The sequence below is a fragment of the Talaromyces atroroseus genome, assembly GCF_001907595.1.
Source record: "Talaromyces atroroseus strain IBT 11181 chromosome Unknown scaffold_17, whole genome shotgun sequence".
In the NCBI taxonomy this organism is placed as follows: Eukaryota; Fungi; Ascomycota; class Eurotiomycetes; order Eurotiales; family Trichocomaceae; genus Talaromyces; species Talaromyces atroroseus.
In genome coordinates, this window is record NW_017971449.1 from 191238 (window position 1) to 217030 (window position 25793).

General features: G+C 47.6%; 9 protein-coding genes across 9 annotated transcripts in view, besides 4 other annotated features; 4 read left to right on the forward strand and 5 right to left on the reverse strand.

Annotated features, from left to right (window-relative positions):
* Window positions 1-531: 531 nt before the first annotated feature.
* On the forward strand, window positions 532-3298 carry UA08_09024 (hypothetical protein; the record flags this gene model as incomplete). The annotated part of the gene is made up of 3 exons (XM_020264084.1): window positions 532-840; window positions 925-2724; window positions 2786-3298. 3 exons carry the CDS (start codon window positions 532-534, stop codon window positions 3296-3298), a joined length of 2622 nt encoding a protein of 873 aa, XP_020115795.1.
* Window positions 3095-3150: a repeat region (Identified by RepeatMasker using a combination of RepBase library and repeat library created with RepeatScout).
* A 790-nt stretch (window positions 3299-4088) lies between the features above and the next one.
* On the forward strand, window positions 4089-5415 carry UA08_09025 (hypothetical protein; the record flags this gene model as incomplete). Its single annotated transcript, XM_020264085.1, has 3 exons — window positions 4089-4138; window positions 4362-4729; window positions 4799-5415. 3 exons carry the CDS (start codon window positions 4089-4091, stop codon window positions 5413-5415), a joined length of 1035 nt encoding a protein of 344 aa, XP_020115792.1.
* Window positions 5416-8152: 2737 nt separating this feature from the next.
* UA08_09026 (hypothetical protein) lies at window positions 8153-8989 on the reverse strand (the record flags this gene model as incomplete). The annotated part of the gene is made up of 1 exon (XM_020264087.1): window positions 8153-8989. The coding sequence occupies one exon, from the start codon at window positions 8987-8989 to the stop codon at window positions 8153-8155; it is 837 nt and encodes a 278-aa protein (XP_020115793.1).
* Window positions 8990-9213: 224 nt separating this feature from the next.
* Window positions 9214-9778, forward strand: UA08_09027 (Succinate dehydrogenase assembly factor 3, mitochondrial; the record flags this gene model as incomplete). Its single annotated transcript, XM_020264088.1, has 3 exons — window positions 9214-9432; window positions 9498-9597; window positions 9702-9778. The coding sequence occupies 3 exons, from the start codon at window positions 9214-9216 to the stop codon at window positions 9776-9778; spliced, it is 396 nt and encodes a 131-aa protein (XP_020115800.1).
* A 726-nt stretch (window positions 9779-10504) lies between these two features.
* UA08_09028 (hypothetical protein) lies at window positions 10505-12954 on the reverse strand (the record flags this gene model as incomplete). Its single annotated transcript, XM_020264089.1, has 2 exons — window positions 10505-10846; window positions 10900-12954. 2 exons carry the CDS (start codon window positions 12952-12954, stop codon window positions 10505-10507), a joined length of 2397 nt encoding a protein of 798 aa, XP_020115801.1.
* A 441-nt stretch (window positions 12955-13395) lies between these two features.
* Window positions 13396-15116, reverse strand: UA08_09029 (hypothetical protein; the record flags this gene model as incomplete). Its single annotated transcript, XM_020264090.1, has 3 exons — window positions 13396-13403; window positions 13503-14676; window positions 14736-15116. 3 exons carry the CDS (start codon window positions 15114-15116, stop codon window positions 13396-13398), a joined length of 1563 nt encoding a protein of 520 aa, XP_020115727.1.
* Window positions 15117-16108: 992 nt separating this feature from the next.
* UA08_09030 (hypothetical protein) lies at window positions 16109-17095 on the forward strand (the record flags this gene model as incomplete). Its single annotated transcript, XM_020264091.1, has 1 exon — window positions 16109-17095. One exon carries the CDS (start codon window positions 16109-16111, stop codon window positions 17093-17095), a length of 987 nt encoding a protein of 328 aa, XP_020115726.1.
* Window positions 17096-19034: 1939 nt separating this feature from the next.
* On the reverse strand, window positions 19035-20217 carry UA08_09031 (hypothetical protein; the record flags this gene model as incomplete). The annotated part of the gene is made up of 3 exons (XM_020264092.1): window positions 19035-19681; window positions 19772-19940; window positions 20104-20217. The coding sequence occupies 3 exons, from the start codon at window positions 20215-20217 to the stop codon at window positions 19035-19037; spliced, it is 930 nt and encodes a 309-aa protein (XP_020115725.1).
* Window positions 20218-20334: 117 nt separating this feature from the next.
* Window positions 20335-20379: a repeat region (Identified by RepeatMasker using a combination of RepBase library and repeat library created with RepeatScout).
* Window positions 20380-22329: 1950 nt separating this feature from the next.
* Window positions 22330-22396: a repeat region (Identified by RepeatMasker using a combination of RepBase library and repeat library created with RepeatScout).
* A 1369-nt stretch (window positions 22397-23765) lies between these two features.
* Window positions 23766-23860: a repeat region (Identified by RepeatMasker using a combination of RepBase library and repeat library created with RepeatScout).
* Window positions 23861-24943: 1083 nt separating this feature from the next.
* The window catches only part of UA08_09032 (hypothetical protein), a gene marked incomplete at both ends in the record, with an annotated part of 1343 nt that continues 493 nt past the window's right edge, over window positions 24944-25793 (reverse strand). Inside the window, one exon of the mRNA XM_020264093.1 lies at window positions 24944-25757. Coding sequence (XP_020115724.1) covers window positions 24944-25757 — 814 coding nt within the window. The remainder of the gene's footprint in view (window positions 25758-25793) is intronic.

Sequence of the window (25793 nt, forward strand, 5' to 3'; positions counted from 1 at the left end):
TTTTCTTTTTTTTTTTTTTTTTTTGGCTCTCTTTTCTGCTCATCGGCTATGTGACTTATGTGTCAAGCATTCTTTCCAAGAGAGGAAGCCCCTTTGTTGCTAGAATATAATAAAAATTGATTATCTAAGGTTGTTGTGAATCTTGGGATCGCTCGTAATTTGGATTCCTCAGGCCACTAATTCACTCTTTGCCCGCATTGGGCTTAGCACGGGGTCAGCAGCAAGTTCCAACTTCCCCGCAAGACAAGGCGGGTCCGTCCCCCCAGCAAGGCTGAGCTCTCGCCATCTCTTAAGACCCCGGCATATCCATTCATGCTGCAGAGAAGAGACAGCCTTTTCTGTTCCTCTCTTTTCCATCTGTCTCATCGAAACACTTGCGCAGATCTCTCCTCTCCTCTCCTCTCCCACACCGCGAGCTTTTGACCGGCATTGTGGGGCATCTGCCTTATCCGATCGATCGTCTATCCTCCTGTCTTGTCTAAATCGATCACAGCAAAAGCCCATCGTGGATGTTGGATTTTGTTCCTCAGGATGGACGATGATTCCTTGTCAGAGGCCATCCTGAGCACGGATCCTACGTTAGGTGACGATGACGATGCAGACACCACCTCGATGGCAGCGACTGAGCAATCTTCGATGTCTGGTCACCCCGCACAGTTGTCTACAGCAACTACTTCAGTCTTTGGCGCTGATGATGCAACTAAATGTCAAGCAAGTGATTCAACAGCTCCAGGTGTTGTCTTCAAGCGCCCAATTGAGCCTATTGAGCCTATTGAGCCTCGCAAGCCGCTTACCTTGCTTGACCTGCCACTCGACATTTTGAGAGAAATTGTCAAAGAGGTACAGCTACCGGCAGAAACCTGAGCCCATTTCCAACTTTCTTGCTTTGCGCTTGACGAGGCTAACTTCTTCTTGCCGTATCAGATTACCCTTACACATGACCTGACCTCGCTTGCCCGTGCTTGCTCTGCTCTCCACGCTTTGGCCATTCCTGCTATGTATTCACGATTCGACATTGTCTGGCCGGAGCCAACTCCCGTGTCGGATCAACCAGTAGGGGTGGATGCACTTTCATACGGCTTGGCGACATTGGTGATGGGTGCAAATGCGTTCAAAGAAAGCCCCAATGCATCCTCTCGACGTGGTCAACACCGTTGTCACCAATGCGGCTGTGATGGATTTTCTCATCATCGAGCCACTCCTCAGGAACCTACGACCCCTTCCAGAACAAAATTTGGTCAGTTCAGGATTGGCAACTCCTACGCCCAATACACGAAGAAGTTCTGTGTCGGTAATGGGCCCCCTGAATGGGTACAAGAATATGCGATTACGAGAGAAACGGGTAAACTGCTAGGGACATTGGTGGCTCTGGCAGTCTCTAGGATGGTAAACCTGGAGAGCTTTATTTGGGATATGCCTACAGGGGTCATGCGAGATGTCTTCCTTGCTCTCGCGTCTTTTGACACACGCCCTGACTGCGAGTGCCGCTTAGAGAAAGTTTGGGTTCGATGGCACGATAACAGTCGAAGAGTGGCCGTTTTTCCAAATGATACTTCCTCGTTAGCACTAAGAAACAACCCCATGGGTCTGTACAGGTTTGTGGAATATCCCACTTTCTCGGTCTTGCCGCCATTAGGGTCCTTGAGCGTGTTAAACATTGATGAGCCGACATATTTGGAGGAAATGGCTATCCTTATAGATCGCTCGAGGCTTAAGTTACGCGAACTGCGCATTGGGATGCAGAAACGATTCCAGCCGGAGAAATGGGTGTATCCAATTGAGATAGCACCTCCCTCAAGTGCACGCTCTCAACGGGAAGCACCGAATTGGCCTAAGTCTGGGGGCGTTCTATCAATATTGCTGGATGCATCTGACACAAAACATACCATGCCCACCGAATATCCTGTTGAGGGACCTTGGATTGAGGATGAAAACGATCTTCATATCTCTACCTCCCCTTCAGTTGTCCCTCCAACAGGGCAGAGTGATGGGGTGGATGCTACTTCGCACATGTTTGGCCACTTGACAGTCAACGACGTGCAAGAGCCGCAACATCACCCGGCTCAGTCGACGATACCCGTGAATTTTGAGAATGATATAAAAAAAATTTTCAGCGTTCCGCAAGCTATGCATAGTCCCGCAAATGGCGGGAAAATTGACCAGCCGCAGAATCTCAAGCTGGAAATTCTTGAATTGGAGAATGTTGTCATCCACACGCCTACGCTCATAAAAGCTATTGATTGGAGTCGGCTGACCACACTTACAATACTCAACTGTGAGGAGCATGAATCTCTGTGGAGAGCACTGCGCCGGAAACATTCTCCTCCCACAGAAACTAAGAAGCAGGATTCTGAGGACAAGACGACGGCGGAAAATTATCCTTTCAAGCTCAAGCATCTGCATACTGACCGTGTTTCGACTTATTTGATGCTATTTCTAAAAGATGCTATTGCTCCGAATACTCTGGAAAGCGTGTATTTTCAAGAGAGCAACTCCTATACGACCGTTGTTTCGATTGAGGCAATCTATAAACATGTGCTGCGTCGGCAGCGCGCTAGTCTAAGAAAAGTTCTTATTGATCGTTCGCGACGTGACGAAACCGTTTCTTCAAGTCATGGCCATTGGCGAGATTGGATGCTTTCTCGAGAGGCACTAGCGTTTGTGACAAGCGGACGGATGCCTCAGCTCCGCGAGCTAGGTATTGGGATGGATCGTCGAGATTGGGTAAGCTTGCTTTCTCCTACGTTCTTTCAAAGCGTTGAATTGCTGATGGTTGTGTATGTAGCATTTCTTCTTGCAGAGACTACCCAAGTTAGCCAATCTGCGAGCTCTTTATTTGCCCAACATGTTTGACTCGACCCTTGGAAGGAACAAACATCGAGAGCTTGCTATGCAAGTACTGGACATTGTTACTTTACGACCGGAAATTCAGTTATGCTACATCGGTATTGAGAACAAATGTTTTGAGATTCTTGAAACTCCCGTAAGCGACAAGAAGGGAAATAACGAATTATATCGTGACTCTCCGTGGTTTTCGGACTCAAACAGTGAATCAGGTGATCATGCAAACGCCCAAGGCTCGGAATCCAACAGCGAGGAAGAAGACGATGATGATGATGACGATGACGATAATAACAGCGATAGCACGACCTCGCTTGCTGACGATGACGATGGTGACACGGATGACAACGAGGACCACGACGGCATTAGCAGTCCACGCTTTATTTTCAGACTGCGCGAGATACTTTTCTACGACGACAAAATTTCAGTTTTCAAGGCTCGGCATTGCTGCTTATGAGCTGAGAAATCTATAGAGCAGCCGCGAAAAAAAAGCTTTAGACCATGCATTTATTCATTCATTTTTAGCTGATATTAATTCAAGCGAGCGAGCAACAAGAGGAGCATTTATTGGGGCGTCGATGAGGTTGATTTGCAGTATTTATTTTTTTGAGGCAGGCGCAGAGGTCTTCGGCTGGGAAAAGGAAAAAGGCAGAATATGGTAGCGATGGATCAAGGGTTTTCTTGGTGATAATTTATGAGATACCAATCATATAAAACTATGTTTTTGATGACGGATTTTTATTTTTCTGCTTTCTTGTTATGACTTGTTGCCTTGGGAAATTTTCGTTCGTGATAGCATTTTATTCTACTAGCAACTTGATTTATCTTCTTAAAGTAATCTCTGGACTATGTGTTTGAAATCTAGGTATGACAACTCTGTCATGAATAATATATAGCGAGTGCAGGTAGATAACCAATGCTAGATTCATCGTACAATCAGTATATCATCTAATTCATACACCCAGTTGTAACTGTATACCTGGCATAAAGCAGCCCATTCTTAGAAGCTCTTTATGAATCCGTTCACCAAGGAAGCTTTCAGCAAGAATAGCTCTTTGAAGCACACAAGTGTAGTATCTTTGTATGGATCTGTTAGAATGGTAAACTGCTTTTTGTTCTTAAGCTGTAACTTGAATGGTGAAGTTTTTACATGCAGCTATACACACTAGCTGTGCAGTTTGTGTTACCTACCTAGGTATGTACTGTAGGAGATGAAAGCATATACTAAAAGTACTTCTTTTCAAAGCATGTATTATGCGGTCGTGGTTTCAAAGGAGGCATCAAAGCATCAACAAAGGTAATGAACTATGACTACCCTTGTATAAAAGTTTCACCTCTTCCTTCAGCATCTTAATACTCGATTGGTTTGAATCTGTTGATCTGAACCTCAAACGTTTCGTTCATCAATTTCCAACCAAGAGTCGCTTTGTGGACCTTCAAACCCCAGGCTCTTTTACCAGTCCGTCCTCCAGCATATAAAATTGTGTCTAGAACCCACGGTTAACAAGAAATTCATCCAGATGTATCAACGGCTATCAACATGGAAAAGATCAGGCACAAGATCAAATCGAACGTATCCTTGATCGAATTCACTCATTGGATGATCTTTCCGCTAATGATATCACTGAGCTAAGACGTATTTCTGAGCATTCTCTTGTTCTGGACAAGTTCAAGATCTCTCCTACTGAGTATAGAAACTGGCTTGACACAGTTGGTAACGACATTCGTGGTGTCGAGTACGATGCTCAGAAAGCATGTCTTGTCTTGAAAGAACGTCCGGGATGGATGCATGGCACTGCTGCAGGCATTGTTTACGGGCTTCTGTTTTCTCTACAATACAGGTTGGAATCTACTACCGGTATACGGTATTTATCGACTGGCAGCATAGGTATGGTGATAGATCTATAGACCTAACTCCTCATATCAGTTGGGTTCATGATGCTAACTATATTCTTAGTTTGTTCATTGGACAACAAGTTTAGCGGCTCTACCAAACAAGCCGATGCGTCACTGAGAGGACTTTATTCTAAATGGCCAATTATAGTTCTTGAGGTCAATACTTGTGACTCTACGAGAAAGCTCTTTGAAGATGCCCGACGATGGTTAGAAGGCAGTGATGGCAACACTAAACTTGTCATACTTGTTGATGTTCAAGAGAAGGAGAGACGGTCTACTTCAACTGACAGCTGGGGGCTATCTGAGCTTGACTTCCCGAAAATAAGTCATAGAAGGCTCTCTGAACATATAACCCAATGGTATCAATCCAGGAGAATCCGTCTTGTTGGCAACTTTGCATTATCTGTACATTTATGGTACAGCGATGGCAATAGGCAATGTATTTTGAACAAGGCTGTCTTTGCACCAGGCAACTTGATCGACCTCGCAACCATAAAAGATATTCCTTTAAGGCTGAGTGGTTTGATGCCTGGTAGGGAACATTTGGATAGGGATGAGCCTCTTTTTTTCCCACTGAGAGAATTGGTGAATACGCTGCAAAACGGGTTTGAAGATGTTGAGATTCAACGAGCGAGTGATTTGGCGGAGAACAAGAAGAAAAAGTACCTTCGATCATAGGAACATCCACTGCCTGAAGATTTCATAGCTCAAACAAGCAGAGAGTCAACGAGTTTTGCAAGTGTTTATGAGCGGAATAAAGCTGCATGTTCATGTACCTAAAGTTAGAGATTCGCAAAACGCACTTTTCTGGGAAATCATAGCAATCTGCACGTACAGTAGCAATTAATGGTGCTGTTCTTGGTCCATAGGATAGATAAGTGAGTGAAGAGTTGCGAGCGTCAAAAGATCCATCGCTCTGATTGGCTAAAAAGCTTACCTCATCACGTGACGCGACCGCATATCGGAATTTTGAAGCTTGGACAACTTTGAAGTTAGCATCAATCATTACCAGCTCTCTCTCCCCCCTCCCTCATTCCGCACGACACATCGATCGACCGGTCTCTATGAACCAGAATTGACCACGAGTACGAGAAACGCTGTACGAAGTTTTAATTGAAGTGAAGAGCCACAATCTTTCTCTCCATTGAGAGATAGTATTTTTCGACCTTGCTCTTCCGGCACACACGCCAACTCAAAATCGAAGGGCGCAAAGACAGACTAGTCCTGATTATTTTATTTGTTTTTGTGGTTGAGAGATCCGTAGCTTTGGGAATTCGAGCCGGAGTTTGTCAAGATGAAGCTCGTTCGGTGCGGTTTTTTCCCTTTCCCCCTCGTGCATTCAAATACTGATCTCGAGGTGGTTGAATGATATAGGTTCTTAATGAAATGCATGAATGAGACGGTGACGATTGAGTTGAAGAATGGTACAGTCCATTCTTCCCAGTTTAATATCGCGTGCGAAAACAGAAAGACAGCAGTACTAATGTTGATATGAATGATACAGGAACCATCTTATCCGGCACCATAGCCTCTGTATCACCACAGATGAACACGGCACTGCGAACAGTGAAGATGACGCCCAAAGGACGCGAACCTATTTCTCTTGATACCATTAATATCCGTGGCTCGACAATTCGCTACTATATCCTGCCGGACAATCTTCAGCTAGATAATTTGCTGGTCGATGACCAGCCGAAGCCTAGGAACAAGGCTAGAAAAGAGACTGATCGCGGTGGCGCCAGGGGCCGTGGTGGCCCTGGTGGAAGGGGAGGACGTGGTGGACGGGGTCGTGGCCGAGGACGCGGACGTGGTTTCTAGACGAGAACGGAAAGAGATGTGAATTCTGAAGCACTGCAGGATAAGGGATAAACAAATTAGAGAGGAAAAGAGTAATGGTTTGAAAGAAAAAACACACATAAGGTATACCCTCTTTTTCCTTTTCAGATTAGTCGACCGTTTAACTCGTCTACCTGGGGAAATCTCTCGCTCGATTCAAGGGTATGAAAGGATGAATCACAGCTTCCTCCCTTTTGATACTCGACAAAGCAGACGCAGTCGACTAATCTCTCTCTTTTACATCCTCTTTGATTCTGCAGAAACTCGGCTAGGTCGGATTCGTTGGGAGGCATGTGTCTGTACTTTACCCTAAAAACTCTGGGCTTGTCTGTCTGGCAATAGTTGTTCACTGGCGCTATGTTATGTTATGCTATACTATTCATGTGAGAATATAAAATTTCAAACCCTTACGTTCTCTGCAGCTTGAAATCTATAGCATTGCGATGGTAGTTACACTGTAGCTATCGAACTACTAGTGACCAACGCTAGATGTTCCTACTTCAGCGATCTCGGAAACTTGCTTGCTTGGAGTCTTGCCTTTCCTCAGTCCTTGGTTGCGGAAATTTGTTCCGTGAGGTAATTTTGCAGAGATAAGGCTCTTTTCGATTAATCGATAGAGCGAGATTTAACGAGGCTAAATAGACTAAATATACCCAAGGTTTTAAAGCTTGCCTATAGCGTCAATGCTTCTGACATCCATTGGTTGGTAGAAACGATCTTCAAGCAATGATGACTTCAGAGGCGTGCTAACTTATTTGCACGTGAACTAATCTCTCAGGTGGTCAATTAATCGCTCTCCAGCTGCAATCGCACGAGGCTCTGTAGGACGGTTATCAAGAAGCTGAGGGGCCGAAAGGATGTGTTGTAAGTTGTATCCAAATCAATTGCAATAGATCATTAGCGTTAGCTAGAAAGCCCAATATGTTTGACAGAGGGCTATATCTAGTATGCCTTCTCGCACACTGTTCTGTATATTCAAAGTTTTTGATATTCCTATTGTTAAGATATATACCCCTCTTCGCGAGTCTTGTGCGTTGAACCTTCTGCGCAACAAGGCGAGAATATTACCCGCCATAAACGAATTAAAGAGCAAATAGCTAAAATCGTCATGTGCTTCTTCCACGACGACCATGCAAAAGAAACCTCTCCTGCCGTGCGCCATGTGCCAAACCGGAGCGTGCAATACAACGCTTCGCGGCAGTACGACAGACGCACTGAATACGACCTGGAAAGAATGGCAAAGACTAGAAAGAGAGCCTTGGGTAGCGGCGGAGCTCGTGCTTCTTCTAGCTCGGCAGGTGTCATGGCCGGTTTTGTGGGTGCTTCAACTGCGGGAGCAGGAGGTGGTGGATGCTGATCTTGATAGCCTCATACGCTGAGATCTAGTTGATTGTGCCATTCTTTGAAGATGTCGATAGGATTGAATCTGTCTTGACTGCCCTTGTGCATTGAGACTTCACGGAGATGAATTTTAAGTCGAGGACTTGAAAATGTCCATGTTCCAATGCGCGTGATGTATGATATTGCGAATATATCTTCAAAAATTCCCGTCGAGTGATATAAACGAGGACCGTGCCCATCACTTTTTGTAAATTCTCAAAATAACCAGTTTCTCCCAACCAGCTTGCACGCCGCTTCTACCCACTGTCTCGGCGGTCCACCCCTCCCAGTCGCACTTAATCCTTGCCTTGACTTCTTCAGGCTTGTTCTGAGCACAGAGAAGAAGATATGCAACCCCCCTTTCAGGACTCAGTATTGACGAAATGGCATCAATGAACCTGTTCGTAGTTTCCATGCCATCGAATCCCCCGGCATACGAAAGCGATAGAAGGTACGAATCCCGCTCAAACTTCTCAGACCTTGATAACGTCTTGGTCTCGTTATTGCCATTATTTGCACGTTCAGCTTCAGGTTGCGGTAATACAGGCAAGTCCGGCGTGGGTACATATGGCGGATTGAATAACAAGACATCCACTGTGCCAGGCCGCAAAGGGGAAACCAAATCCGCCGTTAGCGAGCTCACAAACTGCATGGCCTTTGGAGAGGAGGCTACATTAGTATAAGTATTCTCGGCAAGTTTCTCCGTAATGGCTGTTTGCACTGTCTGCCTTGTTGCACGACACGCATCGCGATTGACGTCTATCGCTAATGCCAGAATGTCGTCCCTGCCAAATATGTGCTGGGCATTGGCGGCTGCAAAAGCGATTACAACGCCAGAGCCACTGCCTACTTCGACAACGAGCGGTGACGCTGATTTTCCTGTTGTTTGTGAAGATGGTGAGGCTATATGGAATCGTTCTGTGAGCCAAGCGGCTTCTGATTCCGACGATAATGTGTCGAGGAGCAGATACGAATCTTCTGCGGGCTCGTAAATCGCGTCGAAAGAGACGTGAGATGTTGATGGAGTTGGTAGCATCTTCAGTTCGAGAGATTCTGATTACTTTAGTCTTCAAATTCTTGATTGTCGATTCAGACTTTGTGCCATCAAATAAGTCGAATAGGCCTCCGGCCCGCCTGATTGGCCACGTTTTATTAGTCATCCGGAATTATTTAACTATCGCCGACCTCCGCGACCAACATAACTACATTTTCACTTCGACAATAATCATATCAATTGCACCAAAATCCAAGGAAACCAATATGCGAGTATTCACCCGCCTTCTAGCTGCGCCAGTCACCATTGGCTCCAAAGCGAGCCTCAACACCGAGCCTCTTGCCCTCCTCCCTCCAATCCCGCTCTACCGACGCCTGCTCCGGGTGCATCGCAAAAAGCTTCCGGTAGAGATGCGTCTGCTTGGAGATGAATATGTCAAGAGCGAGTTTAGAGCGCATCGCAATATCGACAATCCAATTCACATTGTATGTATGGCTTCATGTGTGAATGGATGCAGAGAGAATGCTAATTGTGTTGGATGTTTGTGCAGGTTGGCTTCCTCACAGAATGGCAACTCTATGCACAGCAGTTAGAAGGTGATTCGTGGCAGGGCAACAAATTAGACAAGGCCAAGCTTGATAAGATGAGTGGTTAGTGTCGTCTTTATTTCTCTCCTTTCATTTCGTGCTTGGCTTTTTCTTCTACAAAATCCTGTGAACACTCTCTGACTGCTTTATTATTCTCTTTCAATCAGACCAGCAAATCGGCCAGTTGTACGAACTCATGCAAGCTATTCACAATAAGTCTGAGGGAAGTGGAGAGCAAGAATAAGCAGGCACTTTGCCTAAAACTAAGCCTGTCAAACCATCAATACTTGACACAACTGTCTGTGTCTGACAGTTAGTTGACTGAGAAGAGAGAAAAGAAACTCCCATTCCACCCAAGTCCCAGGAGCTTTCAACCAAAAGAAAAGAATATTCCAGCCAACCTTTCAAATAAAACCACTATTCATTTTGGATAATATTGACATCAATATTTACAACAAAACAATGTGTTTTGTCACATACCACCACTCGACAACCTGCGGTCATCAGTGGGTAACTCTCGCCTCAGCCTGTCACAAACCCAAGTCAACTCAGAACGAGGCCAATAATACCAACCGCGCCGGCTTCAACACTTGCCCAACTCTACCACGCACAAATCATCGAGTCCGCACTCGAAATGTGACCCAATACGTCACATCTAACAGCAATGATGATTGCCCGCAATGTCAGAAGAAGGGCGACTACGATCGAAATGAGTGTCGCATGGTGAGGGATACAGAGTACAGCATGGGCTGTGGCTGTGAGGCCGTTGTTGATAGCTCGACTGGCGACGGGGGTGTGCCCTGTGTCATTCTATGATCGACATGGTTATCTCGTTTGGGGTTGATTGTTTGGATGGATGGATAGATGGTCTCGTCTTTAGCAGGGGATTATCAATAGTTTAATATATCACAGGTTGAATCAAACGTGGCCTTTGGTATATTATTAGGGTATTTACATTTATAATGGAGATTCAACCAGCCAACACCTCCCCAACCCAATCCATCTGCACCGCGCTTACTCCCCTCGCATAACTCCTATTCGTAAACACGAACTCATTATACATAATCGCTTCAACCCTCTTGCCAAACAACACGCTAGACGGATGAATCGCCACCGTCTGATTGCCCACAACCGTTCGATAGGACCCGTCAGGCACCAGGCGGGCAGTGTTGGTCGAAAAGCCCGTTAGGAAACTCTTCAGAATTGACACTGCGGACATCGCGTCTGGAGGGGGTTGTCGTTGTCCCGACTCGTCTTCTTCAGTGAGTAGCTTTGCTTGCTTACATTGTGCCGTGAGTTGTTTGCGGACGTCCTATATATCTTGTAAGCCTTTGTATCTCTTTCTCCTAGTTGTGGTAGCTTTACCATGACAGATTGCATCGCCCGATGCGAAACCATGTGCCGCTCAGCCCACGTCTTTCGATCTGTGTTTTCCGCTGCATAGCCTTGCACCGTAGTCAACATGGTCAGATGATCACCCTCCCTTCGATACAGATCGCGACGCGCCTTCTCGGCTTCCTCCTTTTTCTCTTCAGAAGTAGTATTCAGGAAGATGTTTTCCACGCTCAAGCACGATATGATGTCAATCACATCTAGAAGACAGTCTTGACCATATCCCGCGGCGGCTAGAAGCACCCGACCTAGGGATGGAGTGAGAGGCAATTTCGCGATTTGCAAGCCAATCTCACTGATTTTACCCGTCTCTTCTAATGCTTGGATGTTGAATAGCTGCAGGAGCGCCTTTTCAAGAGCTTCTCGTGGAGGCCGTGTAAGGAAAGGGAAGTTCATGATGTCGTCGACTCCGCGAGCTTTCATGATGAGCAGGCTCTGGCTCAAATCGGAACGTAGGATTTCGGGGGTATTGGCCTCGTCTAGGGCTAGGTAGTCTCTCTCTGTATACAGTCGATAACATTTCCCGGGAGCTTCTCGTCCTGCACGGCCCTTGCGCTGAATAGCAGCTGATTTCGAGATGGGTTTGACTAATAGCGAGTCAAGTCCAAGGCGGGAGCGGAATTGCTTCATTTTCGCTTTTCCGCAGTCTACCACGAAGCGGACGCCGGTGACGGTGACGGATGTTTCGGCGATGTTGGTGGCGAGAATGATCTTTCTTGTTCGTGGCGGTGCTGGTGAAAAGACCCTTTGCTGGGCTGCTTGAGGGAGAGCTGCAAATAGAGGTAGAGCAAGCACTTTGGGCAACGATGGGTCCATTCCTACGGCGTACTCGTTGACCAGGTGCTCTAGATTTTCCACTGTTTCTTGTCCCGTGAGAAAGACAAGTATATCGCCGGGCATGGGCTCCTTAATGTGAACGTTGAAAATCGTCTCGAGGGCGGCATCCACAAAATCGTGGACAGGTGCCGGTGAGTAGATGGTTTGAACGGGGAATTGGCGACCTTTAATATGGCAAGTTGAGACCACAGCATTATTTTCAGTATTATCTGATTCGCCGTTTTCTGTAGATCGTTTTGAATCCTCCCCATGGCCGAAAAATTCTTGTAGACTTTCCATATCTGCCGTAGCACTCATAACGATGACTTTCAATGGCAAGCCCCCACGACCTTCGCCATTACTTGAAAGGATATTTTTCAAAAAACCAAGAACCAAATCCACATTCACACCCCTTTCGTGAACCTCATCAACAACCACAGCGCTATACTTTGTCAGCCACGGATCATGAAGCATCTCCTGAAGTAGCATTCCATCCGTGAGAAATTTGACCCGCGTAGACGGAGACACAGACGTATCAAACCGCACTGAATAGCCTACTTTACTCGCAGGAGACGCTTTCCCAAGCGGAGTACCTATCTCTTCAGCAACGCGCCTTGCTAGCGAAATGGCAGCAACTCGTCGTGGCTGCGTAATGGCGACACACCCGCCAATTGTTATGCTCTTCTTCTTCATGGATCCGTCACTCTGAGCAAGGGAAACTTTGGCCTTTTTTGCCTGACACCATTCTTCATCCATCAAAAATTGCGGTATTTGTGTACTCTTTCCGCTTCCAGTCTCACCAATGAGTAACATCACATTATGTTCTTTCAAGCGTTGGCGGATCTCGTCTGCATGCGGGAATATGGGTAGAGTTTTGCGAGTTTCGAGAAGAATCTTGGCTTTCTCTCTCAATGGTTGATGTGATGTCGATATATTTTCTCGGTGCTGGTGCTGCTTCCTATGGTTGAACGGACGCGGATGGCCATTGTTGCGGTTTTCTTGGTTTTTGGATATCGACACGTCTGCTGTTTTCGTCGTCTCATTACGATTATCATCCCTCTTGCGCTTCTTGTTGCTAGAATTCGTTTCACCAAATTTCTTTTGGATCTTCAATGGCTGCTGCTTATTATTATCCTTGGGAAGACTCGTCGTCGTCCGAGTCGTCTTCTCGTCGTCCGAGTCATCGAATTTCGTGAGCACCCTCTCCGGCATCTTGCTTGGCTTTCGTCCACGTTGAACAATTAATTGGCAATCAATTAAGACGTCCTGAAAGTAGCTTCTTTCTGTGTCTCTCGCATGCGCTGGTATATATACGATTTCCAGCGGCGATGGGACCGTTTTCGTTCGTCTCGGTCCCTGATTAATATGAGTACAAGTGTAATAAGAAAGAGAAATATTCTACTTCTGCGCAGGTAATGATAGCGCAGTGATTTTCGTATACGGTCGTCCATAGCATATTTCTAGCGTAGAGGTTGAGGTTCAAGGTTGAATGTGAACAACATTTTTCGACGCGCTAGGCGGTTTTTGGACCGGCTAAAGTTCGGTTCGGCAAGAGCTCGAGCTTATCGATAAGCGGCCATAGGCTTTTAAAATAGCCGGGAAAGATAAATAGACCATGGTTTCTATATTCCACGTCCAATAGTTTCTACATATCTAGCATACTATGTATGTATGTATATACACATATCGAATGCGTTACATCCCCCAGCCCCGAACACGTCTAAATGCAAACGAACGGTCATTTCGCAATTGGAACTCACCCCAGTCATCAGTAAGTTTGTTATAACTCCAGAAACCTCTCCAGACAAGCTTCGTATTCTTCGAAACATTAGGCGGCGCCTTTGTAGAGCCCACGGCACGGGCTGGATTCGAGGATCGCAGTCCTAGATGAAGAACATACGTGTATTGAGGATAAGGGCCTTCCGTCTCGATTACAAGGTCCCGTGGGTCGGTTCCCGGGCCTTTGTTGTCCTTTGGCTTCGGCTTCGCAGGCGAGGGCAAATTAACCCCATTCATTACTTCTGAACCTTCATCCTCCTCAGCATCAGGTCGCGTGAGGTGCCATCGACCCCACAAGGCAGATTTCAGAGCTTGCATGGCGACAGGTGGTACCGGAGCATTGGCAGCCAAGGCTTCATGGGATGCTGTTGTATCCGACTTCTTCTTGTGGCCCTTGGCTGGCCTCGCAGCAGCAACATTTTCCTTGCTGATATGAGGGACAACGTCCATGGGCTCAGTGGTAGAAAGCAGAGAAATAACGGACCCGTCTGGGTAGAAGCGTAGGTATCGAAAATAGGTCACGATATGAATGGGATCATTCCATGCTGCATTTGCATATGAAGAAGCTCCTCCAGGTCGCGTGTAATTGACTGTGCTAATATAAACACCAGTAAATCTAATTCGAGGAAATAATTGGAATACCTGACTCCAGGTCGAATAGTTTTCGGGCAGCGAGACAGCTGCTCCTGCCCCCCGCGGAAATGGAGTATAGCGCGGAATAAATGAGTGGTATGGGTTACCGAGTAGATCGCAGCTAAACGAATAATGCATGGCTGGAAATCCAAACTCATATCCCTGGCAGAGCCTCTTCCAGATGTGCTGCTCATGGGCAAAGTGATAAGCAAAACGCTTGCAAACGAGAGCCATACGAGACAAAGATGCCGGATCCATCAAAGCAATGTGTCTTAATATTTCAATTAAGACATCATTTGGAATGTTCGAAATGGGGCACGGAGGAGGGATGTCGCCCTCGATGAGAGGTTCAGCAGGGGGTATTGGCAGGTGTGCGAATGACGATATTAGCTCAGGTGTAGGTAGCAATTCGACCTCTTCCTTTCTATCCTTTGTGGTCTCAGGCGACTTTGTAGCTGAAGCTGGTGCCGGCTTATTCGCAAAGTGCTTATTGCGGTATTTTTGATCAATAGCCGCATCCAACTGCACACTTGGATTAACACCGAAACCATAATCAATAATATGTAGCAAGCAGTTCTTACCCTGTAGGCCTTGCGATAGTGAGCTAAACTATCCCCTAAATTGCCCTCTGCTTCTCTTTCCACTGCCTTTTCGAAATGCTCCAACGCCGAACGAGGCTCCTTCTGCGGCAATCGCTGGAAGCCGTCTTCATCGGCTGCTGGTTTGAGAGCCAAATGTTCAGTCCGGTTTATAATTTCACTATAGTCTCGGTCCAAGTCATCGTCGGCGTCGTCGTCCTTCCGATCAGCGACCTCGTGTCTGGTGGGCGGAAGGTATTCTGTATGCGGCACAGATCTTGCTGCTGCCGGGCTTGAAGCAGTAGAAGAGACTGTCTGGTTTCTGCGGGACACCTCTTCGCGCCACTGACGCCTAAAGGCGTTGAGTTCCGGATTCTCTTCCATTCTGCCTTTAGAATCGGGATTTTGAGAAACCGCCACAGTACAGAGTGAAGGTCACTACTACATCACTCCAGGAGACTAATATCACCTCTCAGTATGCTGACCCAGCGAGGATAAACAGAGCCATGCTAGTGACAGTCCGAGCGCAGTGTGTATGTACTCGGTCGAGAACGAGGGGATAGTATTTAGTATAGCTCGACGAGGAGAGAAGTTGCTAAGTTGCGGAGGAGAAACGATGACTAACCGGAGATTAGCCCCAATCTTAAATCCGCGCCACAGTCGGCCCGCTGATTGGCCGACAAGAGCCGACGCTAAACTAAATCGGAATCCGGGTTTGCATCTTGATTAACAAGTTTGAACTTCAAAAGTTGTTCGAGTCATCGCTTTTTTCGTTCTGTCATCTCGCCCTCCCTCGCAATCCAACGAGCTTATACTTATCGACAGTAACTGGCAGTTTTGATATTGGAGTCGATATTGTCACAGGTTGTTTATATACAATTCGTACACGCAAGCCCCCCCCTGGGTGGGCAAATGCCTTCGGACAAGCATTCGCCACTCGCGGAGGGAAGTGTATATACCGGTTTAATCGAGGATCAAGACTGGCACGATCATGAGAGACCGGCGATGACAGCTCTTAACTCGACCGGTAGTCCGTTGGCTGCCACGCAGAATGGGAATGGGGATGCGCAAGTCTCAGTCGGTCAAAGGATGCTCTCCGCAACTGCGGGCAGCATTCTTACCTCTCTTCTGGGTAAGATTTGCTCCCCCTAAAAGACTTGTGACTGTGAAATCTCTAACATTAAAGTTTGATTGAAATAGCAACGCCCTTGGATGTTGTACGAATACGTTTGCAGTCGCAAACATCAACTATGTATACTAACAACATCACACCTGGATTCACCGCGCACACGACCAATGCATTTAAACAAATACCTGCAGATCTGGGAGTAACAGCATGCTGTCGAGAAGTATTTTGGATAGGAAACAACCCAGAAATGTGCCTAGTCGACCATGGGGCCGTGAGCCGAACAATCGACTGTGCCGTGGAAGACACGCAGCAGCGCAAATTCAACTCGACATTTGACGGGATACGCAAAATCGCGCGAAATGAAGGAATCTTAACCCTGTGGCGGGGACTAGTGCCCACCCTTGTCATGGCAATACCGGCAAATGTGATTTATCTAGCGGGGTACGAGTGGATGCGAGTTGACCCTCGCAGTCCTATTCCACAGTATGTCTCCGATGGCTTTGTGCCGTTGGTTGCTGGCAGTGTTGCGCGAATTGCTGCTGCATCTGTGATTAGCCCCATTGAAATGTTCCGGACACGACTGCAGGCAACGCCGGGTACTGGCACGGGGCATTTCCGCGCTACACTCGAGGGTCTTCACCAGATGACTCGCGTTCAAGGATATGGCTCTTTATGGCGTGGTTTGAGCTTGACCATGTGGCGCGATGTGCCCTTCTCAGGCCTGTATTGGTGGGGTTACGAGGCGGTGCGAGATGTACTCACAAACATTCGTGAATCAAATCATAATAGTATGCGAGATGCCAAGGATGGACGACAACTCAAGTCTCGCCTGGACTCGCGGTCTCATCAAAGTTCAGCCATCACGTTAATGGATAGTTTCATCGCCGGGTCGGTGTCCGGGGCAGTGGCAGCATTGGTCACGACGCCCTTTGACGTGGGCAAGACCCGGCAGCAAGTGTTCCGGCATAGCTGCGAAGACGTTTCAGCAAAGGCTGCTGCTGTTGCTGCTACTACTACTTCTGCGGCCACTATACATCCGGAACAACTACCAATGCCGCGCTTTTTACTGCATATATTCCAGCACGAAGGCACGGCGGGGCTGTTTAGAGGGTGGGCCGCGCGATGTCTAAAGGTTGCTCCGGCGTGTGCCATTATGATATCGAGCTATGAGGTGGGAAAGAAGATGGCAGAAGGGGTCAATAGTCGACGGTTATCCGAGGGCGATAAACCATGAGCAAGCACCAGCACGAATATATTCAAAAACGCATGTACCATTTACGGAGGGTCTTTTGTTTTGTCTTTTATCTTCCTCTTCTTGCATTAACATATTCATTTGATAGAGTCTTTTCTATATACCTGTGCATTATGCATTATGCAAGTTATCTCTCTCGCTTTTTTTGTGGTTGTGGGAAGGATACCTAAATAATTAGATGGGGTTATGGGGTGCTCTGTTTTTGAACATATTGTACATAATAGTTACACTCAGCTCACACAAGTCATGATAAGAGTCATCTCACGGCCCTGTCCAAGTACATCCACAGCAATAGCTTGAATACTGAAATCTAGAACTTGAAGTCCTAGTCTCCCTTTTGAAGCAACAACGATAAACGACCCAACCGATCGAATCATGCCAACACGCCGCTACATCTGCCTGGCCTTGCTAAGTACTTAGGCTAGGTACTGTTGTAGACGGTCCCTAACGACAAGCTTCCAATCAGGGTTACTAGGGTTACGGTACGTCACTATGATTTCCAGTCAGAGGCGAGTCCCGGCAAGAGGAAATGATTAAAGAGGCAAAGAAGTGCTTCGATATTAGCTGTGTAAGCCTGCTTGCACCGGTTGATGCTGCTGCTCAAAGGAAAAAAGAAAAAAAAGATATTCACGACGTCAACTTTGTTATTGCAAGGAACGGTGGGAATAAAGTACTGGCCAGACCTGGATAGAACATATATGTAACTGGAGAATTCCCGTGTAAACTTTGGAATGGGGGTTTAGTTGTTGAGCTGCCCTAATCACGTGGACCATATTCACATACTTCTTTTCCTACACGACCGGACTCTTCGATGGCTGGGTTGATTCAAATATGAGGTGCTCAGAATCGGCTTGAATGTCGCGGTAAAGATTATAATATTGTCGCTTGCATAAGACAATAGACTGCGCGAGAATATGATTGCTTTCATTCATATGTACGAGATTCCTTTACAAAAATCCAATAATAAACAAAAATCCACCTTACCAATACACCCAGCCCAGAGAAATAAATACCACCATGAAAAATAGCATGCAAAAGACCAGCTTTTCCATCTATAATGTGTGAATGTGAATGTGAGAATGAATATGTATGAACATGAAATTAGCAGTCCGTGCCTGTCAGCCGGGACGAGCGAGGTTATATTTTAAGTCGTAGTCCCCTGTCGAGAACGGCCAGTCTTCATAACTCGTCATGTCGTTCGTTATTGTCGTTGTCCTTGTCATTGAAAAGAAAAATATAATTGTTTTAGAGGGGAGGATCACCGAAAGTCCAGTTGGAAGGCTTTCCACTTCCCCCCTACGGTGCGACATCTGGGACATCCACGCGGCGCGGGATAGCTCGTCGGAGCCTTGTTAGGACTGCTCATCGGGTGCGAAAACGACATGGGCGGACTGCTAATAAACATGCCCACGCACTCCCGACACACCCCGCAGATGCATTCAGTACAGGCATAGCATTCCTGCAGTGGCCAGGCGCGGTTGCAATTCGCGCAGTAGATCTGAATGTCGCGGTGTCGGAATGTCGAGGGCGTCGGATTCGAAAATCGATGCTGCGGTCGCACGTGGTTGTGCAGGTGATTCAGAGGACTCGAATCGGAGTTGACGGAAGAGGGTAGCCCGCTGGCTGACATGTGAAAATTTTTACCCGAAACTGTTGATGCCGAATCTAATGCAGGCTCAATTGATGGAAAAGGCTCCAAATCGCTATCTCGCATGCGATGTGCGTCTAACGGGGGCGGCGTTAGCGTCTTTTGCAGTGGTGACTCTGTGTACGATGAACCGTGGAATGAGCGACGAAGAGGCGCAAGACTAGACGATTGTAATGATGGAGGCAACGAATTGCGGTTTTTTGCTGCAGACGAAATTGATGTCGTACTGTTGAGCAGCGTTGAAACCGATGGCGAATGCGGCACCTGCGACTCTTACTTAGCTTGCATATTGGGAGGGGGGAAAGGTAGAGAAAGAAAACTGACCGGAGTCGTGTCCCGGTCTTCGTCGACCTCAGTCGCAGACGTCGCAGCTTCAATTAAATCTTCCCACCGCTTTCCTTGCACCCACGCAGCCGTCTGTGGCTCGGCCGATAGTGCTTTCCGGTCGCCGAGACTAGGCCGTCGTGCAAATTCCTTGGAGCGGGTGCGCTCGTGCTTGGGCTTCCGCGCATTCTGAGTTATGGACGATTTGCGCGGCCGCTGAATCTTGTTGCTGTTGTTGCGCTGTAATGGCGGCAGCGTAGATGAGCGGCCCGGCGGAGAATGGTTTAATATGGACGGCAGCAGTTCGCGGGGCCGTGAAGTCTGGAATGGCGGCAGAGGCTCCTGCTTGAAGTGGTCTCTGAGCGGGGGCAATTCAATGGACGAGCGCATGCGGTGTCCGATCTCATTGTCCGAGTGTGTGTCCTGTTGCGGTCCATCAGTGCTGCGATGGTTATTTTGTCTGCCAGAATCACCCACCATTTCGTCCCAGTCCGAAGCCAGTCGGTGGTGATGCAATTGAGCTAAAGCGACGGCAGCGGTGGCAGCGGCCGGGTGGGCCTCGTCGATAGTGCGCGGCGTGACGGGAGGGCTTGCATCTGGCCACCAGTTAGAATGTGCGTATATATATATGTACATATACCATATGCTTATTTGTAAAATAACCCATAAGAGGGAGGAAAACATACCGTGCTTCTTGGCGGGGGATGGGGTGGGCAGCGAGGCGAGATGAGCGCGCTGGTCCAGCGGGGTATTGACCATCAGCAGGAAGCTCTCCTCGGTTGCGGGGAGCTTCGGTATGTAGTGGCTCGGGTGCGCCCTGCGGATGTGCTCCTGCATGGACCGGTAGCGTTTTTCCTGGCAAGCAGCATGGCCATTAATATCTAGCAGTAGTGTTGTTGCATGGCATCGGGCAAGAACAATAAGCAGAGAGAATTCTGCTCGAGAGAGGAGGGGAGGGAGGCAGGGAGGGATGACTCGGGAGGACCAAGGCGACAGAAATTGATAAGAGGAAGCTCACCCCCAAGCATCGCTTGCGACAATTGGAGCCATCATTGTTCGTCAGCGGGCACACCACCTCGTTGTTGGCATCCGACACAGAGAAGGAGCTCGTCAAGGAGGTGCGCGGGGGCATGGTCTGCATGTGTGAAGCTGGAGAGGAGACGAGAAGGATCAGCCAATCACCCGGGCAGCCAGAGACATGATACGCAAGCACCGAGCGTCTGGATTCTGCGTATACGAGGGATGTATAAGGTAGATAGATAGATAGATAGATAGATAGATAGATAGATAGATATGCGTGCTGCGGGGAGGGAGAGAGATATATACGACCGGAAAGCGACACCGGAAGGCGGGAATAGGAAGAGAGGAAAAGAGAAAAAGGGAGGGAGGAGGAGCTTCTTGTCCGGGGGGGGGCGAAGGAGGGGAATGTTACCTGCTGTTTCAGGCATGAACGGAGCTGTCTGGCCTATGAGAGCCCGCGCCGGCCCAGCTTAGCTTAACTTAGCTGGAAAGCTCTGCCAATGCCTCAGGCAGGCCGTTTTACCAGCCTAAGAATAAGAAGCAAATGAACTTATCGCAAGTATACATCTAATCGCAGCTGGATGCGGAACATTCTCACGCTGCAGCGAACTGGTATGTCAATGCCCGACTCCAGCCAATCCCTGCCGTGTCTCTATTCCTTATGAACTGATTTCTTTTTTTTTTTTATCATGATCCTTGTATGCCGGGAAAACCCGTGGAGCAGAGGCCGCGTGCCTCAGGCGCTAACGGACACCACGCCGGATAGCCGGCTGGCTTATCGATAAGAAATCAGCGAGTCCGTTTCGCGAAGAGCTGGGGCTCAATGCAAGGTAATCTGCCTAAATTACATAGGGTTTATGCATGCTATATGTCAGTACTCTCGCTTCTCTATTCCCTTTGCCCTCATCACTGTCGTTCGGTCCGGGAGCTCCATGCTCCGCATCCATGTCTTCCGTGTAAAATCCGCCATGAATATGAATCGGCTGTCCTCTTTTCTACTAATTTTGGAATCCTGCATCGAAGACTAGCCCTGGTCCTTCTGTACTGGACGAGTTATTGTTGAAAGTTTTGGAGCTGCGCTATGGACCTCGAATATTCCTGTTCGTTGTTTGCCGAGCCCATTTCGTAGTTGCGTCAGACCAATTTCCATTCGTATTGGCGGTGTCTATCAGAGACACGGTTAAACAATATCCCTCATCTTGCACCAAACTGCCATCTTGAACACACGGGATTTGCACATAGTATTCCAAGTATTTTGTAGGGCGAGGGCTCACTCGCAGGAACAAGCACTGACAGTGGGTGTGAAACATGTCCCTCAGTCTCGATTCCCGATCCTATTGAGGCCTGCTCGCTGGCTGCATCGTGGGTGAGGAAATTTATAGTTTTGCTAATTGTGATGTGGTTGGTTGTGGATGCACATTTGTGTGGTCGTTAGCAGGATGTTTCTCGCTGGCATTCGTGCGCCTCTGGGACTGCTTTCTGCTTTCGCCACTAGAGTGCTTGCGATCTCTGTCAATCTTCTTTTCAGCAGCCCCCTATCAGCACTTTCAGTGCTGGGACCCGAGGGTCGTGGTCATTCTCCGTCATTGTTCCAAGTTCGGGCTAAGGCCTTGCTAAGTTGACAAACGAAGGTGTTCATGAAATGCGAGAGAAATAGCGCGATGCCGCAACGAGGCCTCAGTACCCTACCCCTGATTATGGTTTCAATGTCAAGTAATTCCGGAGCTTACTTGACCTGAGCAAATTGCTCATGATGCTGCGAGGTCTTTGCGACGACTTCTGTCAGAAAAACTGGGATGGGTTCAGTTCCCGGTGACACTCATTGCTGTCTTTCATGTTCTAAGGCTTGAGAAGGGCTGGGCACGAGAGAACCTTACGGTTCAAGAGAGCACTTGAGGGCACTCCAACGTTTCTCGGAACAACAGCAAGCACGTAGGTCCAGGTATATTGGTCACCCTCCACATCCACATCCACGTCGTCGTCCTCCACCGTCAACCTGAACTTCGCCTTCTAAGGCGCCGAAATAAATGACTCTAAACTCATCGTCTGCGTAGTCGTTCTCAACATCGGTCTCGTGCATGTTCCGTCAATCGATCTAACGCGGTGCCATCTTAGTTGAAGTTGAAGTTGAGGTTGTGGAAATTTACTTTGAGCTCTTTCACAGTCTTGAAGGATCGATCCTAGGCCAAGAATGTGGCCATTGTAAACACATGTGATTGTAAAGACAAAATATCGAACAACCAGCCACTAAAGAGTGTCCCTTTAATGGGTTTTGAAATCCTCATTTGATGGATGTGTGTTTTTTATCATAAAGTTCCGTTGACAAGAGAGATGTGATTGAAACGTTGTCTGGTATTCGGTGGATTGATCGGCGAAATTGACAGCGTTAGCCCGAACTCTATCAATGCGATACTGAATCAAATATCTTGTACTATCTTGTGACAGCTTTTCCCCTAGGTAAACAACTCACAAAGCAATAAATTGCTGCCAGAACTGAGGTACCCCTGAGAGAGATCATGAATCGAGGTGAGGTGGGCTTCTGCAAGAAGCCTGTCCAGCGTTTGGAAAGTCGTAGAAATAGCAAAATTTGGAATATTCGTTTCTGACTTAGGAAGGAGCCTTCGACTTTTATGTGTAGCCATATTGGCAAAGCTGTTGAAGGGAGTTGTAGGTAGATGAATGTAAAAGGAAAGAATATTGGACAGTTGGATACGCGTGTTTTTTGTGTAGCGAATCGCCTTGTGCGCGTTTGAGACGATGCGCTTGCCTGAGGCTCGCAACGCCCGATGCTGCAGGTCACACTAGATACGCCGTTTGTTTGCTAGTGAAGGTCTCCCGGCACGTGAATTTCAGAAGATCAACGACCTGGGCATAATAGGGAGCAGTATTCGATTTGATTGTCGATTCAATATGTGTGAGGGCTTCAAACTTGGTTGGTCCTTTGTAATTCACATACCATGTATTGAAGAAAAAGCTCTAGGTGAGCATCCTTTCTAGCACTGCAGTCATGGAATTTACTCTTTCGGATGACAAGAGCCTCACAACCCATATGAGCTTGTAAGATCCTGCCATGTACATCGCCTGTAAAAGAAAACAAGCTTGTCTTTCGCGACCCAGACACCCTGAGGTTGCGAGTTCTATCAATCATTATACCAAGAGGAGGACGCGCTCCAGTTACGGTATTCGAATGCCTCAAAAAAAAAATCAACCGTTTTCCAATTTGTTAGCTGACTCAGGCATAGCAACTGCTTATCTGCGGCGTCCTTCCATTGTAGACTGTCAAATGCAACATCGAGCGTGCTACACAGTTCTTCGGCGTTGTCCTGGTTGATTTCGCGGTAAAATCGATCCTTGATATCTTCATGCCAGTCACTAAGAAAGTTCTCCAGCAGTTCCTCTGTCTGACTTCCACTCAAATCTGGTGTAAGCGCTTTGAGGTTCTTCCTCTGCATCCGTGAAACGAAGGTATCCTCAGCGAGATCAGTGCTATCCAGATCGAAGATGCTCATCTGGCTGGGTTGCAGTGTCAATCACGGTGGTTAATATTTTATTACATTGTTCCAAGGATCCACCTACTGAGGCTAAGCTTTGCAGTTCCGATCCCCCTAGGCCATATAGGGTAAGACTTACGTGCTTATCTCTTTTTTTGATTTTTGATGACAGCGGACTATATGGCATTATTTACACATAAAATGAGCATTACCAGAAGCCCCCTAGGGGGACCCTTTTTGGTGGCTTACTGGTTAATATTTCGTTGTTTATTTTTTATCACATTTTCCCTGATTAATCGGTTTTTGATGTGGAAAGCTCCATCATGCGGTGGTTCAAAGTTTCCTTGAGGATCACTTTTTGTGTATGAAATTTTGTCCAGAAAAGGTCGGTGTATAACTGGCTGGATCTAGGTAATTTACAGCGCCTGCTTGGGCGTTCGAGGCAACTAGGCGCTGTACGGGTTGGGACAAATAACTGTTAACTTTTTTTCGTCTTAAGGATCTTCTTTCCTTGCATTCCAAGTCAGGTCTTTCCACATCCAATTACTCCATATTCTTGGAGTCCGTCAAGCCTGTGAAACGGGTACAAGAGCAAATCTCACAAACTCAACCTCAAGCCAACGAGATTGTAACGCGAACCACAGTATCGCAAAGAGGTAGAAGAGTTGCAAAGTTGGAAAAAGAAAAGCAAAGACATCAAAACTAGCGCTCTAGACGAGTGGGATGGCTACTCAATGATGATCGGCTTCTCCTGAAGCTTACATAACGGACCGTAATGAATTTCAAGAGCTGAATTTGAACTAAAAGTTGATTTAGTCGGGTATGGGGTACCCCCGGGTTACACTTGCAAGCTACCACTCAGATTATCTCGAGTACCTGAAACACATTACTCCCCAATGCGTCTTTTTTAAAAATGCAGTCCTTGGGTCCATTCGTGTTTCTTCAAGCACTATGGCGGATTACCGCAACTCGGAAGAAGCCGGGGAATGCGAGATGAATTAATCATTCAAGTTTTGTCTCCCAATACTTTTCCTCCGATGCTCTTCAAGGCTGGCTGGGATGAATGGTTCGGTCCCCTAGCGATAGACAGACACCTCTACGTGGTGCTAGGGACTAGTACTCGCAGTAAATAGTCTATAGCTTTCAGTGCTTAGCTACATGAGGAAGCCAAGATCTGTTTCGAAATTTATACAATATACGGAGCATGCTTGGAATCAGCACCAAGCGCCGGTCTCTTTCCAAGGTTGGTAGCTTTTGCTTTGACTCCTACAATATGTAGACGGAACTTCTCATTACTACTATCATCACCTTTCCAATAGTGGACACCATCCTAGTCGAACATGTAAATCAGTCATGATCATTCCCCCAAATAACACTACTCAAGCCATTCGACTGGCCCGGCTGCCCCTCCGACCCAACCTGTACACTCCCCAACAGCTCCCCCAACTGCCCCGTCTCAACATCCCTCGCTACAACAGCCACATTCGACGACGCCTGGTTCCCAATCGCAACCATGCTCCCGTCCGGACTGAGGGCAAACGTGCGCGGCACAGTGCCATACGAACTGGACAAATTCTTGAACGCCGCCAACGGTCCTGTCCCATCTACTAACTCCAGCGTGGCGAGCGAGTCATTCGGCGCAAAGCCCTGGTCGCTCCGGATCGAGATGTAGATGTCGTTGTCCGGGATGCGGATCTCGGATACGTATGCGTTGCTGGGCAGAGGTGTTGTTGGGTAGGGCGTAGTCTCGTTTAGGGTCGAGAGAGATAGACAGCTGTCGTCGTCGGTATACTCGACGGCGTAGGTACTAAGTGTGTTGCTGAGTTCGTTAACGATGTACAATGTCGTGGTATTATGGTCGTTTGATACCGAAGCAGGATAGAATGCGCCGTGTCTCGGTCCATTGCCAGCAGTTACTTTGAACGGGTCACATTCTTGCAGGATCCCGTCTGACGCAATGGTAAACACGCGAATCAGATCCGCACCTAGGTCCGGACTGAGTATATACTTGCCCGTCGGGTCGAGGAAGACCTCGTGCGGATGCGAGGTGTCCTGGCGCGAGGGATCTGCCACAGGCTCGGTGAGCGTGAAGGTAAACACTTGGTTTGGTTGCGAGTCCGGGGTGAGCGGGAGTTGGAAGGTGGACAATGCTGCACCGGCGCTGTTTTCTGTCAGCTTTGCGCGGCCCCCCCCCCCC